General features: G+C 42.6%; 1 protein-coding gene across 2 annotated transcripts in view; it reads right to left on the reverse strand.

The window, feature by feature from the left end:
• The window catches only part of BTBD9 (BTB domain containing 9), a 276,523-nt gene that overhangs the window by 246,505 nt on the left and 15,716 nt on the right, over nucleotides 1–14,302 (reverse strand). For both annotated transcript variants that reach the window (XM_090046617.1, XM_090046626.1), the window contains exons 2-5: nucleotides 13,492–13,702; nucleotides 11,993–12,356; nucleotides 9,285–9,549; nucleotides 4,883–5,102 (exon numbers count right to left, since the gene is read on the reverse strand). In XM_090046617.1, the coding sequence (XP_089902743.1) occupies nucleotides 4,883–5,102; nucleotides 9,285–9,549; nucleotides 11,993–12,356; nucleotides 13,492–13,676 (1,034 nt within the window). In that variant the 5' untranslated portion in view covers nucleotides 13,677–13,702. The remainder of the gene's footprint in view (nucleotides 1–4,882; nucleotides 5,103–9,284; nucleotides 9,550–11,992; nucleotides 12,357–13,491; nucleotides 13,703–14,302) is intronic.

Raw genomic sequence — 14,302 nt, forward strand, 5'->3', positions numbered from 1 at the left:
CTCCAAAAGATGTGGGAACTCAAGCTGCCCTTCAGGCCAAACCCTGCATTCTCTTCAAGAAGGCTTTACTGTGAGTTATCAACAAGCTCTCTTACCATAGGTGGCAATCTTCACAAGACAAGGCTCTGAAGAGGACCAGTCAGAACTTCCACCACTTCGCAAAAACTACGGTATGAGCTTCCAGTTTTCACCTCACCTTCCAACCCAAAAGCTTCTAATTTGGTTTAAGCGGCTAGTCTTGTTAATATTGGTGTTTTCAGCTTTTTGAGAAGGGGTGAGGCAGAGAGGGACTTAAAGTGGTAGTCATGTAGGATGATGAGGTTTGCAAAAGCCTGAAAAGAGTTTGATGCTTTTGAAAATCCTGTCCATAGCAAAGAGTAGTTTATCCATCCAGAAAGTTTGAGGACCCTACCACATCAATGTTTTATGAGCTTTAAAGACCTCAACAACTAAATATGCATTGTGCAGTTCCTAGAAATTCTGCATAGTGTAGAAGCTCTGCAATGGGCATTAGGAAGCCCATTGCAGAGCAGCTGCATCACGTGGTGACCCTATGACACCCCACTAAAATTATTCACAGCTTGGATAAAGCAGTTGCTGTTCCCTTTTCTCTGTAAAATGAAGGAATGGGAGAACCAAATGGTGAGAAGTTAGGGAGGCTAACACCATCTGTACTTTCTGATACTGCAGAGATGCTCCATTTACCTGTGCTCTTATTTGTTCATTCGAGGAGACCAGGTAAAAAGGAAAATTCACCTTATAAATATGGGCTGATGACAACATCAATAACAAAATGACCTATATTTTCAGAAGAATAACTTCCCTTTTGCAAGGGCAATGTGGACAGTTACCCATACTAATATTTATGCACAAGGTTCATGTGTGGGTAAAACACACAGCTACATTTTTTTCATGTCTGTAAAACAGACACTCGCACGGTCAACATTTTTGGTAGTTTAAAAGAGAAGGAAAGCCAAGGGGTGGAGGTGGGAAGGGAGGGAGTATAAGTTTACAGTGGTATCCTGCAGAATAGCACAACATGCCTCTGCAGTTGCTACCACATGCTCAACTAACAGTAAGGTACTGCACCATCCAAGATGATCAATGGATAACTGACTAATCTCTAGCTTTTGGGTTATGGCTTCAGACAACTGGGTTATAGGGGTGAAAACTGCCATGCATAAACTGAGACAGAGGTTAAGTAACTTGCCAGTGGGGAAATACAGACTGGAAATCAAACATCTAGCTTTTCCCAGAAAAGCAAAAAGAACTTTAAAGAGAGCTGAAAGGGAAGTGTAGGGGTAAGATCTTAAATAATTCTAACCTGAATATTTCTTAAATGAAGATTAGATCAAACCAGGTGGCAAGTCAATCTGGACCAATGCTGGTTCCTGCCAAAAACTTGAAAGGGGAAAAGACCTAGTGGAAAGTAATTTTGGGACGAAGTGCCGTAAACAAGAAGATTCTTGCTAGTTTCAGGCAGTTAAGTAGTGGACTTGCACCTTGGAATACAGGAAGAAATATTATAATCTTCTTTAACGTAGCCATAGATTGCTTCATTATCCATGTAACTATCTAATTTTTCTGAATTCTACCAGCTCTTGATTTGGTTGGTTGATCTCTTGTGACAAGTAGTTGACTACATTAATTATGCAAAGTACTTGCCTTTATTAGCTTTAAAATATAATATAGTTCAATGTTTCCGGGGGGGGGGGCAGGAGAAGCATATACTTACATAGCTTTGAGTTAACTTTAGTCTGACCATAAAAATTAAAACATTTTTAGTTAAAACAGGGCTGCCTAACTGGCAGCCTGCAGGCCACATGTGGCCTGCAAGGAATTAATGTGTGACTCTTAGGGAGGCCACCTAGCTACCACTCCCCTCATCTTTCCAGCTGCTGCTTCAGCTGGGTTTTCTAAGCTCTCCATCCTTTCCCTGAATTTTACTTCCTGCTCCTGCAGCCTGTGCCACTGGGGGAGCCTGAAGCTAGGGACCGGAGGTGGAGGTGCCACCTGCGCAAACATAGTACATTGGAAGTGGAGAGACTGCCAGGGAGCCATGTGTATTAGTGCAGCAGGTGGAAATGCAGCCCCCAGCCACTTTAAAGTTGGACAGGCCTGAATTAGAAGGGGAAAAAAAAGAATCAATGTATGTTGCTTTGACAAAACAATAACTGCAGTTGATATTATGAGTTTTCATATTACTTGGAAGAATTTCCTCTTCTGAAATAAAGCAAGTTGGTTAAAAATAATCCAGGAATAGGATGACAAATTAGTCATTGTAAACTGTTAAACCTTTGGGAAAGGGACAGACTTTACACATAAACTGGTTTAAGTGATCAGAAACTGGTTTAAACCTGGAACAGAACCAGTGTTCAGTACACATAAACCAGTTTGAAAATGGCTGGAACCAGTTTGAGATAAACCTGGTTGAATGTAGTATCAGACTTAACGGATTTGGGTCAAACCGGTTTATGCAATGTCTGTCCCAGATCCTTTGTTGGTTTAAAATAAACCAGACTCTCCCTGGATCTTGGCATGTTCTCTGGGCTGGGCAGAGCACTTTGCTTTGCAGCAGCAGGCCCCTCCTTTCTGCTTTCTGGCCAGAGCTCCGACAGAGACTGCAGCTACAGCAGGGTCTGCCTGGCTTCTCTCTCACTGCTGAAGCAGGGATTCTTCCCCCTGCCCCCCCATCTCCCACAGCACTGACTCCAGCCCCACAAGCCCTAGGCATCTGGTATGCTAGCTAATGTCAAGAGGCGTCTGTGTGAGTGTCTCCAATTTCACTGGGACAGGCAGACAGAACAGCACTTAGGGCTTGTTGGAGCTAATCAACAGGTTAGCTGGTAGGCTACTGTTTTGCTGATGGGGTGATAAACATTATTATTAGCCCCCTGCTGGCTTGCTTGCCTGTCAGTTTGCTGCAGACGGTATAAAGCAGCAGGGAGAGGAAGATTGGAAAGATCCATATCATCAATAGATGCATGCACTGCACAACCCCCTTGCCTCAGAGTGCTAGCAGGGGGCTGGCAATACTCCCACCCCTTGAGCAGCCAGTGGGAAAAAGCCTGGGATGGTACAGGCAGATCTCCCTAATCAGAGGTCCTGCCAGGGCTTGGCTACGCCCCACCCCCTCAGTTCAGCAATGTGCAAGGGAAGGGAGGGCTGCTCTAGCACCACCCCTGCCCTCCCCCCGGCTTTTAGCCTGAGCCAGTGCAGGCATAGCCAGCATTTCCTTAGTCCAGAGAGAATGTCTGTGTGGCTACAAACTGGTTAAGTCTAGCCAGGTTAGACTAACCTGCAAAGATTGAATCAGTTCAATTCAAGAATTAAATTCAAGGGTTGAGAGGGTCCAGAGGACAGCCACGCACATGATCAGAGGGCAGGGGAAAAGGCCTTATGAAGAGAGGCTGGGAGCCATGGGACTCTTCAGCCTGGAAAAGCATAGGCTCAGAGGTGACCTGGTGGCTGCCTATAAGTATGTAATGGATGTGCATCAGGATCTAGGAGAACACCTGTTCACCAGAGCGCCCCAAGGGATAACAATGTCCAGCAATCACAAACTCCTCCAAGACCATTTTAGGTTGGACATAAGGAGAAACTTGTTTATTGTCCAAGCCCTCAAGGCCTGGACTAGATCCCTCCAGAGGTGGTGCAATCACCTACTCTGGACTCTTTTAAAAAACATCTGGACACTTATCTTTCTGGGATCCTATGACCCCAGCTGACTTCCTGCCCCTGGGGGCTGAGCTCGATGATCTTCCGAAGTCCCTTCCACCCCTAACATCTATGAAATCTATGACATTCAAGTTCAGGCTTTTTGAATGTCTGCCTTTGAGTATTTAAAATAATTCTTGCATACTACACAAATCATTTGCAGGAAGGGGACATAAATAAGTTTTTTTGTTCTTCCTTAACAGAAAAAAGCCATTCACAAATACCTGCATGATTTAGAGAACTGACTACTAAACTGCAAAAACTCACTTGATAACTTGCTGGGAAAAAGTATTTGTGGTAATAGAAGCAAAAAAGTTTATAATCCCTTAAGTTAAAAATTGTCGCTCAACTGTTCACACAGTATGCAATTGCTTTCTCCAAGACAGCAGTACCCAAACTGTGGAGTCAGGACCCCAAATCAGGTCACATGCCCATGAATATTTAATTATAGCACTTTGGCCTACATTAGAAGTAGGTTTACAAGTCCTGAAGTGAGGTCAACAATGCAAAAAGACTGTGAAGTGTTGTTTTAGGAGTTCTTTAAAAACTGAAAATAACAGAGAATAAAACTATGTGGACTGGAGTGCTTCTATTAATTACATGGCTAGCAACCACTGAAGCATCACAATTCTCCTTGTTAACAGGTTTCTAATAAAGTGAAGACTGTTATTATCACTGGACGATTTTATCACCTCACTTATGGTTTCAAACCTAGTTTTCATTAGAACGAAATAACTTCATGAAAAGAGCTTGTTCAAACATCCTTGTGTCCTTGTCAGAGAACCAGAAATTGAAACTGGTCAGCCTAGAATCACCGTCAGAATTGAAGTAAAAAAGTAGACTGTGTAAGGTGAGAAGTCAATTGGGCACTTAACACTGTTCTAATAATAAACTGTTATTAGTAATACAAACTGAATTAAATATTTAACTATGGGCAAAGACCTAAAATATTGAAAAACAGATCACTTCCAGATATATAAAAGCCTACTGAAATATCATACATTAAATACAGTCATACCTAAATAATCCCCAACCTCAAACATGACACTGAAACCAAGCAACTTCTACTAAATGCCCATTTATTATGAATTTAATCCTAGTATTAGAGCAGGCAGAGTACAAACCATATTTATTTCCCTTCAAATAAGTGTCACTCATCACCTACCGGCTATCTCTGTCCCACAGTAGTATTCGTACGTGGTTGATTATTGAGGGCTGACCCAATTTAATTTCAATGCCAGAACGGCAGTCATCATCAATTGGGTGTCGAGAAAAACCATGATCCAAGTCGTAGTTCTGTGTGTCTCCATCTAACAAAGCAGATTTCAGCTCTCCTTTCACAACTTGGGCTCCATATTTCATAGTGGCAATGTTTTCACCTGGTACTAAAAGAAGAAAGTATTACTTATCACTTATATTCCTATTACATAATTTGTGAAGTGTCTGATGGCTATGCAACCCTCTAGGTTGCATCAATTTTACATGAGCCTTGTCCAAAGCCCACCGAAGTTAACAGTTCTATTATCTTTGTGGGTTCTGAATTGGTGCTCCTAAGTAGGGCTTCTCTAATGTGTCAAATTAATAGCAATGGATTCCCTATTTTTGCCACAGAATTGTGCCTAATCTTTTATTTTAAAAACCTGGAGATAATGATCCTTGGCTTTCCATTAGTAAAACAATATAGGATTAAAACGCTTTATAAAAATTATTAGCATTTTCAAGAAGAGGCTTCTTTAAAACCTTGAAAATATGATTTGAATGCTAAATGATAATGTTGTCGCCTTGGTGCTTATGAGGACTTGACTATAGCTTTCAGATGCATGGCTTTCCCATTCATCTCCGTGTGATGGTAAATTCAAGAAGTAAAGAACACAAATTTTGAATGTCAACATTTTAACTGTCCTGTGAACATGACAGCAGAAACAACAAGCTAAAATACTGCTGCCACAATTACAGGCAGCCTCCTAGTTTCAGTACATGTAAAAAAACCTCCCAAGTCTTAACTAGGGATCGATTTCCCATGTCTTTGTACTAAAACTTCATTTTTAACAAGTTAGAAATCATGAGCCTGAGTGCATGCTATCAATTATCACACAAGTACATTAACAAGGAAAGTCAACAGGTCACATTCAGGATTTCCAAACTTCTGGTTCTTAGTGCTATTAAGAGAATGATTATTTTTGATATACTTGGTGAAAGAAAGGAGGAAAGGAAGAAAGAAGGATTTACACCCCCCCCCCCCCAACACCTCATGCACCACGAAATCAGATGACCAACTTTTATGGTTTATAAAGGGTATGGACAAACACACAGACAGACACTTTAAAAGAGGAGAGAGAACTGAGGTTCCGGAACATGCAGTTACAGTTACACTGTAACCATTACATCTCCAGATCCAGCATTGATACAAGTGAGCTAAATTACCTTAATTTTGACCCTGAATAAAGCAGCATTAAAACTGGAAGTTTTGCCTCTCTTCTCACTACAGAATCATGCAGATGAAACAGGTGTGCAGTATTTGCTTATATTTGGTATCCTTTCATACTGAAACAATTATTACATCTGTCTATGCCCAAAATGAAGACATAGAAGATGTAGCTGTTGAAAGCAGTTTTCCAAGAAGAGCTCATTCTGTATGATTTAAAAGGCTACAAATTCCCTAAGAACACTCAACCTTATTCTCAACTGCAGGGAAAAATATTTGTTATGTAATTATTACACTGCACCACTAAATTATAAGAGGCTTGGCCAATTATGAATTCAGCTCTAACATTTTATGTGACAGAGTCTAGTACAATGGTGCAGGCAATTTCCTGTCACAGGAAAAACAACAAAAATGTTTTAATTTTTCATGCTTAAAATTATATACACAAGGGAGCAGGGACTTATTTTTATTCTACTGGAAGATAAGAAAAATATGGAAAGAAAACTAGCCAATTGCCCATCAAGAATGACTGGGGGTGTGGGCAAAGACTACAGGCTCCCTGCAGGGGAAGGTGCGGGCCCAGCAACAGTGTTGGTGAGCCCAGGCCAAGTGAGGCAACTGCAGACCCGGTGCAGCAGCCAAAGGGTGGTGGCTGTGGCTACCGGTAACCACCCCCTCTCCTCCCCTCCCCTCCCTGCCAGCTGTTGTTGGGGCGCAAGGGACGGGTGCTCCAGCCCCTAGCTCCAAAGAACAGATTGGGGAGTCAAGGCCAGTGCTGTTGGCCTCACCCCCCGGCTCCATCCCTGCCATCCCCCTCTGCCTCCAAGGAGCAGGGGGGTGGGAGGGTCCTGCCCCTCCACCCTCTGAATCCTCAATTCTCACTGTCATGGCAGTGCTCCGCTGTCTGTCCTGTCCAGCTAGAGCACTCTGACTGGCTGCTGAGACAGCCAATCAGAGCACGAATAAAGCATTATGGACAGACAGACAGACTAAGGTTTTATAATATTAGAAGATTCAAATATGAAATTAAAAGGTGGGTAAAATTAAAAGGTGAAATACTTAACCATGATGCTAGTATTAAAATGAGGCAGGTGCCTTTAAACTGGGATATGTGGAGTCAACACATTGTTCTCCTTTTTGTTATTGTGGTACCTCACATAAAAAACAGAAGGCAAGTTAGGAAGCTCAAATCTAGTTACACTGATCATTACTCTTTTTGCTTCAGATAAAAAAGTTCACCATCATATAAAGTAATTTCACATTATCCCAGGTAGGTATGTATTAGTTTAGACCAGGGACAGGCAAAGTCTAGCCTGCATGCAGCATCTAGCCATCAGTGGACTCCACTTCCAAGCAGCCCCTCCCCACATAGCTGGGGCTGGTCTCCATGGAGACATCAGTGCAGCTGCAGCTGCACTGACAAGACTGGGGTTGCCATGGAGACCAGCCCCAGCTGCACTGGCAGGGTGTGTAGCAGTGCAGGGCAGGGCAGGGGTCTGCTCCCGAGCTGCTGGGATCTTGCAGCAGGGGCAACTTAGGGCCAGAGCAGAGCTGCAATCTGCAGCCTCCATGCTCCAGACAGGGGTGCGCAAGTAGAGGACTGTGGCTGTGCCCCTGCTCCAGACCAGGCTGTCACCACTGCAATGAGCCTGAGCAGAGCTGCAATCCACTGCCTGAGTGTCCCTGCCCAGAGCATGCAGGCTTGCAGACTGCAGCTCTGCCCTGGCCCCAAACCAAGCTGGCTCCATTACAAGATCCCAGCAGCTCCAGAGCATCCCCCTGCCCTGCACTGCCCTGCTGTGCACCCTGCCAGCGTAGCTGGAGCCAGTCTCCATGGCAAGCCCAGCCTTGTGCTATCACAGTGCAGCTGTGACTGGGGTCTCCATGGAAACCAGTGCCAGCCATGCAGGCAGAGGCTGCTGGGAAACAGAGTCCACCTGCCAGCTGGATCCGCCATTTTGCCACCCCTGGTTCAGCCACAGTCACTGTAGAGGTGCACCAGTACATAGGTCCATATCGTATCAGCACCAATCAAAGGAAAATTGACATTATTGGCAATCGGCTTTTTTGGCTGATGCAGCTGATAATGTTGCCAAGAAATGCTGTGTGCATGTGAGCAGCTGCAGCAAGCAAGCATGCAGGCAGGCAGGAGTGCAGCCTGGCAGCTTCGAGGGCAGTGTCAGGCCAGTAAGTCTGTGAGGGGGGGAAGATGTGTGGGGGAGGGAAGGAGAGGTGCAGATCGAGCCTTCACAATGAGAGGGGGAGTGGGGCAAAAGCTGCACAGCCAGGGCGAGGCATGGCACAGGATGGAGCTGTAGCTCGTCCAGGGGCTGCTTCTACCATTACACGCACCCCCAGGGGAGTCATGGGGGGGCATGTGCCCCCCAGACCCATGTGCAGGCAGGCTGCCCACAGCATACTTAGGGCTGGAGGCTGCACCAGGCTCTTCCTGACAGAGGCTGGATGGTCAGAGGCAGTGCTGGGGGGGGGTGCAGCCACCCCAAAATTCACTGTAGTCCCCTGTAACTCCCCACCTAGAGCTGCTACTGCCTGCCCCATGCTGACCCAGCCCCCACCAAAAGCCCAGTGCAGCGCTTAGCCCTGAGAGTGCAGCAGGCAGCTCGCCCTTACCCCGTGCAGAGATCTGGGGGGCATGTGCCCCAATGCCTCCCCTGGGGCTGCATGCAGCAGCCCCCCCTGCTCCCTGCATGAGCTGCCTGTGGCTCCATCCCTTTCCCTGTTTCGGTCCAGCTGTGCAGCGCCTGGCCCTGCCCCAACCCCATTCCTCCCTCACCATGGGGACCCTCAAACTGAACCCCCTCTCCCCCCCACACACACCCCCTTCTCTCCCCCATATCCCTTTCCCCCATAGATTTACCAGCAGGACACTGCTCTCCAAGCTGCCAAGCTGCATATCAGCAATCGGATCTATATCATCCAGTTAATAACTGGCCATCAGTATTGGCACAAAAGATCTTTATTAGCATACCTGTATGTCATTGTATAACATTCTCCCATTTAGCAGTACGCCACTCATTTAAACTGGCACAGTACATGGAACAGATTAACCACATGCTCCAAACAAAAGCATGCAAGTCCTTCCCACACAAATTACACAAATTAAGAAAACCCTGATACTCACTTAACATGCCCCTGTAGTTGAGGTCCATGTCTCGACTTTCAGAACGAATTTTAATGGCATCCAAGATAGCATCAGGTGACAGTAAGCCAGAAGGTCTTACAACATTCAATAGTTCCGTCAGACTCATCAATGGCAAGCGTACTGCCTGCATGATTTCAGAATGATCTTCCTTGGGGTTATGTTTACACCAGTTCATCAAGGCTTGGAAAATATCTTTCTCAGGAGCTGCAAATGAATCTCTCTGTACAATACTTAGAAGAGCGGCCTAAAAAGGAGAAATACACCAAGAATAAACTTCTAGAATTAAGCTAATATTAAACAGACCTTTTGACTGCTAAAGCTATAGAAATACCAAGAATTACGTTCTTTTTACTGCTTTGTTTTTATAAACTACATATTTTTCATTGCATCTGTAATAATAAAAGTCTCTGGAATGTGTAAAACTAAGCTCTGACAAAGAAAGCAAATGACGTAAAGATATGGCAGACTCAATACTTATTTTAAAACCCCAGCCTCCTTACTGGAAACCACTATAAGCAACAGCTCCTCTGGATGAACTGTTCTGGTGCCCTAAAAAAAGTATGTTACTTTAATTAGCACTTCTTTGATTCAAGACACAATGTCTTCATTATCACAATCTACTGGACAACATACTTCCATATTGAGCAAGAGAGGGGTTTTGCCACCTTTCACATATCTTAAATGTCTAAAATATATTAAAACACTTTATAAAAAATTACCCTATTTACCCAAATCCAAGATGACTTGGGATTTAATGCAACCTTCCCCCCACCTCCCCTTAGACTCCAGACACAAAAAATTATAAAGCTGTTTTAATTTTCCATGTTTAGAATCTAATTTTTGGAGGGTCACCTTAAATTTATCCCATCCCACCCCTCTCACCCCACACCCCCTGCTGCATCAGGAAATCTGCAGCAGGGTGACAAGTGGTGGGGAAAGCAGGGAAGAGGTGGGTGCAAGTGGTAGCAGGGCAGGCAGCCGACCATCACTTTTTGCACCCAACTGCTTTCCTTCCCTCACTTACTCCCTGTGACTCACCCTGTCACCCATTCCCTTTATCTACCCACTGTTTAGCTTTTTGTGCCTGCCTTGCTAGCACTTGCCCCACCACCACCTGCCCCACTACTGCTTACCAACCTCCTTCCTCTGGTGCCTGCCTTCCTGAAACTTAACCCCATTGATTTTTTTCCACTCACCCTGGTGTTAACCCCAATGCATTCAGACTTGCCATATTACATACGACATGAAGTAGCTAACAGTCAAAAGCATAGCATCAGGAGAAGACCCAATTAAAATTTCCCTAACCAGCTACTAATTTAATCAGCTCTGCAAGGAATCTCATACCTATTCAAAGAACAGATGTTCTTATTAAAACTGCCAGAAGGTTGGTATAGTTTTACTATAAAAGGGTCTCAGATATGTTTTCAGATACTAATTTTAATGCACATTTATAAACATCCTTTGGAAGCTTAAAACAAATTTACATTCTCACAATTTTTTTCTGCTACTTCAAGCTCAGCTCATGACAACAAGTCTGAGGTGGATGAAAGCGATAGATACTGGATCCCTGATGTCTCCTGTCCTGGAGCCTACCATACATTCCTACACACGTTCCCATACCTACTTGTAATAGACCATGTAAACGGTGTGAGCAGAGGACAAGGGACATAACCACATTTCCCCAGACTGCAGTGGTAAACTATCATGGTTTCAACTACTGGGGCACTTGGCAGCTAGTGCAAGTCAGAGCTAACATATATAGGACTGACTCGTTAATGTAAGTGACAGCAACTACAGGGTACAACTCAGAGCACCCTGCAGGCTGCTATCACTACACACAGGGGGCCCAATAGGAAAATGAATACAAAGATAAGTGTTATACCACATTTCACTTTCCTCCCTCCAACCTTACTGTGTACTCTTTGGACAGTCTTCAGAAACCAGATTAGGTTTCAAAGGCAACACAGAATTCATAAACTTGTAATAAAACATCTACAAAAATAGGAAATCTGTCTGCTCCTACCCTTAACAGTGCATTTCTAGGGTTACACAGTATTTTCTCACATACCACATTCCCCCAAAAAGGATGTGGACTTTGTTCCCAAAAGGGGGGGAGGAATTTTTTTTAGTCACAGATCAGTGTTAACTGCAGCAGCTGTAAAACAGTGACTGTAAAGCAGTTAACAAGGCAGTTCTGACCCTGAAGGGTAACGGTAGTTTTATGGTAGCCAGGCATCTCCCTGCTTCTACTCCTCCATGCTTCCACTCCAGTGAAGATCTATCAGCTCCCCCATATGACATGCACCCCTTTTTTGGAGGGCTAATCTTTGGGGAAGGAGTATATGTGGTATGAGAGTAAATGTGGTATATTTAACTTCTGTTATTGGTCAAAATCTGGAAGATACAGACAGCAGGTTCAGAATGAATCCCCGTGCTCTCATTCTTCCTGTACCACAATACTTACTTGTATAGAATTATATAAAAGTATAATTCATTCTTCATCTGACCTTGCCCTGAATACCTCCAGCAATAACAAATTCACTACTAAATGACCTTACTATAGTAAAGAGCTTCCTGTAACTTAGCCTACTCTATTTTCGGTCCCTATAGTATTTTATCATGAAGTTAGAGACCACAACTAAGACAGCTAGAAGAACATGAATTTGAAAAAAAAAAAAAAAACATACCTTAGAAAGAGACAGAAACCCTTCACTGGAGAGCACCTCTTGAGCATTTCTATCCATAAACATACAACACATACAAGTCAATTTGGGAAGTGAATAGAGACTGGCAACATCAAATGTCATGCAAACATTCTGAATGTTAAGTATGGTGCAAAGATATTCAGATGTGGAATCCTCCAGCTCTGGGAACCCATATTTATGAGCCAAGCTCAAGAAGTCCAGGAGCACCTCTTCTTTCTCATCTCTTAGTGTGGCACGGCCTGTATAGATGTATTTCAGCAGCATTGTAAATGCTTCTGCAGTAGTATCTTGAAGAGGGATTTCTGCTTCTGGCTGAGATTCTCTCATTCCGCCATATAATAATGCTCTAAAAGAAAAAAGCAAAAAAGCAAAAAGAAAATGAGAGAAAGAGAGAATATAAGAAATGTATGCCCTAACAAAAAGGTGTTTCATTATATAAAAACCAATACAATAAACATCCTAGATTTTATCCATATCCAACTGCCAGATAAAAGAATAAATTATATTACATTTAACAGATCTTTGAAGAAACAACATAAAACAGAGGAAGATTGGCTTAGCAAGTAAGACATAGAAACGTCTTTTGAATACAACTACAGCTCTTCTCTAACCATAGGTGTGTCAAAGTGGCATGCCAAAGTTTCTTGTTCATCATATCTCCATTATTTGTCTGTATCAGATTTGTTCAGTTTGCATGTAAATGGTAACTGTGAAAACTCAGCCTGGGAGTTAAGGCAGATTCATTGCTACTCATACATCACTACCAATAAATAAAGACATTTCAGAACTGATGATAGATTTCTGGAGTTTGGATCCCCTGTCCCTTGTTCTGGCCATGGCATAGGACAGCCCTGAAATCATAGATTCTTTTTCAGTTTCATCAGATAAGGGTTAACAATGTTTTCACTAGATAATGAATTCAAGTATACTACACATCTAGATTTTAGCTTAGCCCCTCTGACAATACTTGTACAAAAGAACAATTGTTCAAAATTTTATTAGATATATTTTAAGAATGGATAAAAAGATTGGCATTACTGGCCTAAATTTTAGGTTATTTCAATCCCCTTGTTTAAACAAATAGTAGTCTCCTATTTCATAACACAGCAGATATCTTTTCAAATCTCCAGTTTCACAAAGTCAATACATTGTGCCCAAATCTGTTATTTGGACTTTTACTTTGAGAGAACATCAGCAATACCTTTACACCATCCTCTTTATGTTGTGAAGTTTATTTCCTCTTAAATCTGTGAAATAACTCAAAAGTCCAATTTAATGAAGGTCAAAAACATTACGATGACGTGGTATTTTTCTATCTTTTTATAGCTGGCCACAGTGTTTTGATGCATTGGAAAGCATTTGCACAAGAAAGGTCATGTTCAATGGATAGGTAATTATAGACTGTTTCTTTATGAACTTTCCCGTGTATAGTTCATATGTATTAAAGCTTTCTGTAGGCCTGACAAGATGCTATACTTTACCTGAAATAATTGCACCTAGCAGCCAGGATTACTCTATGTGCAGGAAAACGTTTCTTTTCTACAATAAAAGTAACATCACTGTACTCCTCCCCATTCATTAGAGCACCGACATTCTCTGACAAAATGTGAACATGGTCAATTTCACCCACGGAAGTATAGGGACGGAGCGGGTGACTGTTACTCATCTTGGAGGGCTGATGGTACTGGTAGCCTAAAGGAAGAAAGAAAATAAACGTAAGTATTTTAAGCAGGTACATAATGGAATTATCACGAGGAATAAGTTATTAAAAAAATAACCCAATACAGATGGAACAGATATTAGAAAAAGGGTCTAAAATCTACTTACAATTACAAAAAAATCCACTTGATCTTAAAAAGTTACATTTTATCTCCAACCCTGCTTTTATTCTGTCAATGTATTTGCTCTAAGTAAACAAATCAAAAAATCTCCATCAAAAAATCTAAATTAAATCTACAGAAGTAATGATTCTGAACAATTAAAGCAATTCACAAAACAAGACCCTAGATAAATTAAAATCAGCTGATGGACTAAGAAATCAACCTGGTAAATAAGCTTGGTCTACACAATGAAATCTGGACTAAAGTGTTTTTATCAGTAATTAGCTAGCATATGGGTGTTGGCAATCTGTTCTCACCAGAACTCAATTAAGTTCCCAGATCTGAAAAAAATCAGAGGGACTCTTAATGATTAATATACAAAGACTGTTCAGAGAGCAAAGTTCTACACAACAGAGATTTCAGTAAGTCTCTGAAAGACTTAAAGGATTCTACTGGGACAGTAACTTCACCA

Source organism: Crocodylus siamensis, chromosome 1 (assembly GCF_052110815.1).
Source record: "Crocodylus siamensis isolate JL-2025a chromosome 1, ASM5211081v1, whole genome shotgun sequence".
NCBI lineage: Eukaryota > Metazoa > Chordata > Crocodylia > Crocodylidae > Crocodylus > Crocodylus siamensis.